General features: G+C 61.1%; 1 protein-coding gene across 1 annotated transcript in view; it reads right to left on the reverse strand.

Moving 5' to 3' along the window:
* Nucleotides 1–1,143: 1,143 nt before the first annotated feature.
* LIN28A (lin-28 homolog A (C. elegans)) overlaps nt 1,144–2,151 on the reverse strand; it is a gene marked incomplete at its 5' end in the record, with an annotated part of 1,689 nt that continues 681 nt past the window's right edge. The window contains one exon of the mRNA XM_010143824.1: nt 1,144–1,357. Within this exon, the coding sequence (XP_010142126.1) occupies nt 1,144–1,357 (214 nt within the window). The remainder of the gene's footprint in view (nt 1,358–2,151) is intronic.

Below are 2,151 nucleotides of genomic sequence, written 5' to 3' on the forward strand. Positions count from 1 at the left end.
ATAAATAAAGGCAAGACTTGGGGGGGCCAGTGGGGAGGGAGGACAGCAGGCACTAACAGCCTGGGGCGCCCCTTTTCCAATGCCCCTGGGAAGGCTCAGCCTGGGAGCCGTCGGTTTGGGGAGCGTGAGATGGGCAGGAGGAGCAGAGGTGAATTTTTGTCCTGCGTGGATTTGGTCCAGAGCCTGTGGGGAGACCCAGGCGGTCGGGACCGTGGCACGGCTGGATCTGCATGAGCCCCGACTGGGTTGTGTGCAGGACCTCTGAGCGGGGGACGCTGCCAGCAACATCCCCGGGAGCTGGCTCTGCCCCATGTCTGGGGCCCAAAGCTTAGCGAAGAGCGTTTCTGCTCCGTGAAGCCCTCCCGCTCCCCGGCTCCCCATTCTGAAGGTAGGGAGAAGCCTAAGAAGGGAAGAGCTGGCTGCATAAAACACCTTGTGTTCTCTGGGCTGGCACTTGGGAAGGCTTAGAGGCAAAAATAGTGTTTTTCTTTTGACCTGATCTCCCTCAAGCCCACAAGCAGGTGGCAAGTGAGCCCAGCCCTGAGAGATGCCCCATTTCCTTCCAGACTGAGCCCGAATCTGGGCTCTGCTGGTGTCAGCGATGGAGGAATCACGGAAAAACTGCAAATCTCCACGCCGAGGAACCGCAAGGGGCAGAGGGACCCATGGGGCCAGCCTGTGGGCATCTCCCCAGCGCTCGCAGCCAGCCTTCCCCCTTGGGGCAGAGAGGGACGGGAGAGCGGGTCCTCTGCCGCTCATCCAAGCTGTGCCAGAGCCTGCTTGAAGCTCAGGAGAACACGGAGCCATGAGCTCCACCCCGAGACGTGGCTTCTCTGCTCCTCTTCCCAGAGACGCTGCTGCCTGGCTTCACTGAGGGAAAGAAGAAAGCTGGATCAAATATGGTTGGTGGGCAGTTTTAGCTGGAAGAGAGTGTTGGGTGCTGCCTCCCCCTATTTTTGGAACAAGACATCCTGATTAAATCAGGGCGCAGAGGGAAAAGGTCTGTGCGGGGACACCGGGTCCCTGCCGTTAGCGCTGCTGTCTTCCCTCCTGCCCTCCGTCCTCTGAACCCCCCTGTCTTCCTGTTGCCTTGCCAAAGCCTTTTCGTCCTGGTGGAAGCCCCCTCCTCCCCACCACCCACCATCATTCCCGGGTCTCGGGGAGAAGGGCTGAGCTGTGCATATCCTCCTCCTCTCGGAAGTAGGCAGGTTTTCCCTGGGAGCTGGGGGACTGCTGTGCTTTCGCTGGGCAGTTGGCGACCATGTGGCTGATGCTCTGGCAGAAGTGGCATTTCTTGGGCTGCGGTGGGAGCTTGCACTCTTTGGCATGGTGGTCCAGCCCGCCGCAGTTGTAGCATCTGCAGGAGGGGGAGGAGAGAGATTCGAGGAGGAGAAATGAGGTGGGATGCTGCCGTGGCCGTGCCTGGGACCCATCTGGCTTGGCAAAGCCAGGTTTAAAAGGGCCTGGCCGCTGCGGGGTGGGCTCTTTGGGGGTGGAAGGTGGCCCTGGGTGTGGACCCCGCAGAGCCCCAGCTCCAGCAGGACCAGTTTGGCCCTGGCTCCGTGGTGCTGCTGGTACCCAGGAGGTGGCAGCAAACACCCGCATGGAAACCAAGCACTCAGGGACAAAAAAATTGGGGGATGTCGGGACTTCCACCCCCCTGGCTCCGTCCTGGCTCTGGCTCCTGTGTCTACAGTCGCTGCACCCGGGTTACACGCTATGGACCTGCGGCAGAGAGGAACAGGCAACCGGACAACTGACAGCCCCAGCCAGGAGCGCGGTTGCAAGGACCGTGGCCATTGGCGTGGGGACAACCCCAAACGCAGCCTCCCTCATGGCTGTAGCCTCTCAGCAGTCATCCCCTGGGCGCCACCTTTGCACCAGAGCACTGCGGGCAGAGGGACCTGCCTTGAGTCCGCACTAAATCCTGCGTCTGCCTGGGATGGCCACAATCCCGTGCTTTCCTTTTCCTTCCCAGTTCCTCTCTGATGGATTTTAAAACCCGCTTGTGAGAACAGCAGGGCGAGGTGGGCAGCGTCCGCTGGAAAGCTGGGATGAGGCATCCCCGCGCAGCTGGGATGGAGAGGACAGGAGAGGAGAAGGGGGATGAAGGGCTGGCCAGAAACTCGCCCTGGGGCTCCCAGCCTCACC

This window comes from Buceros rhinoceros, unplaced genomic scaffold, assembly GCF_000710305.1.
Source record: "Buceros rhinoceros silvestris isolate BGI_N320 unplaced genomic scaffold, ASM71030v1 scaffold27469, whole genome shotgun sequence".
In the NCBI taxonomy this organism is placed as follows: Eukaryota; Metazoa; Chordata; class Aves; order Bucerotiformes; family Bucerotidae; genus Buceros; species Buceros rhinoceros.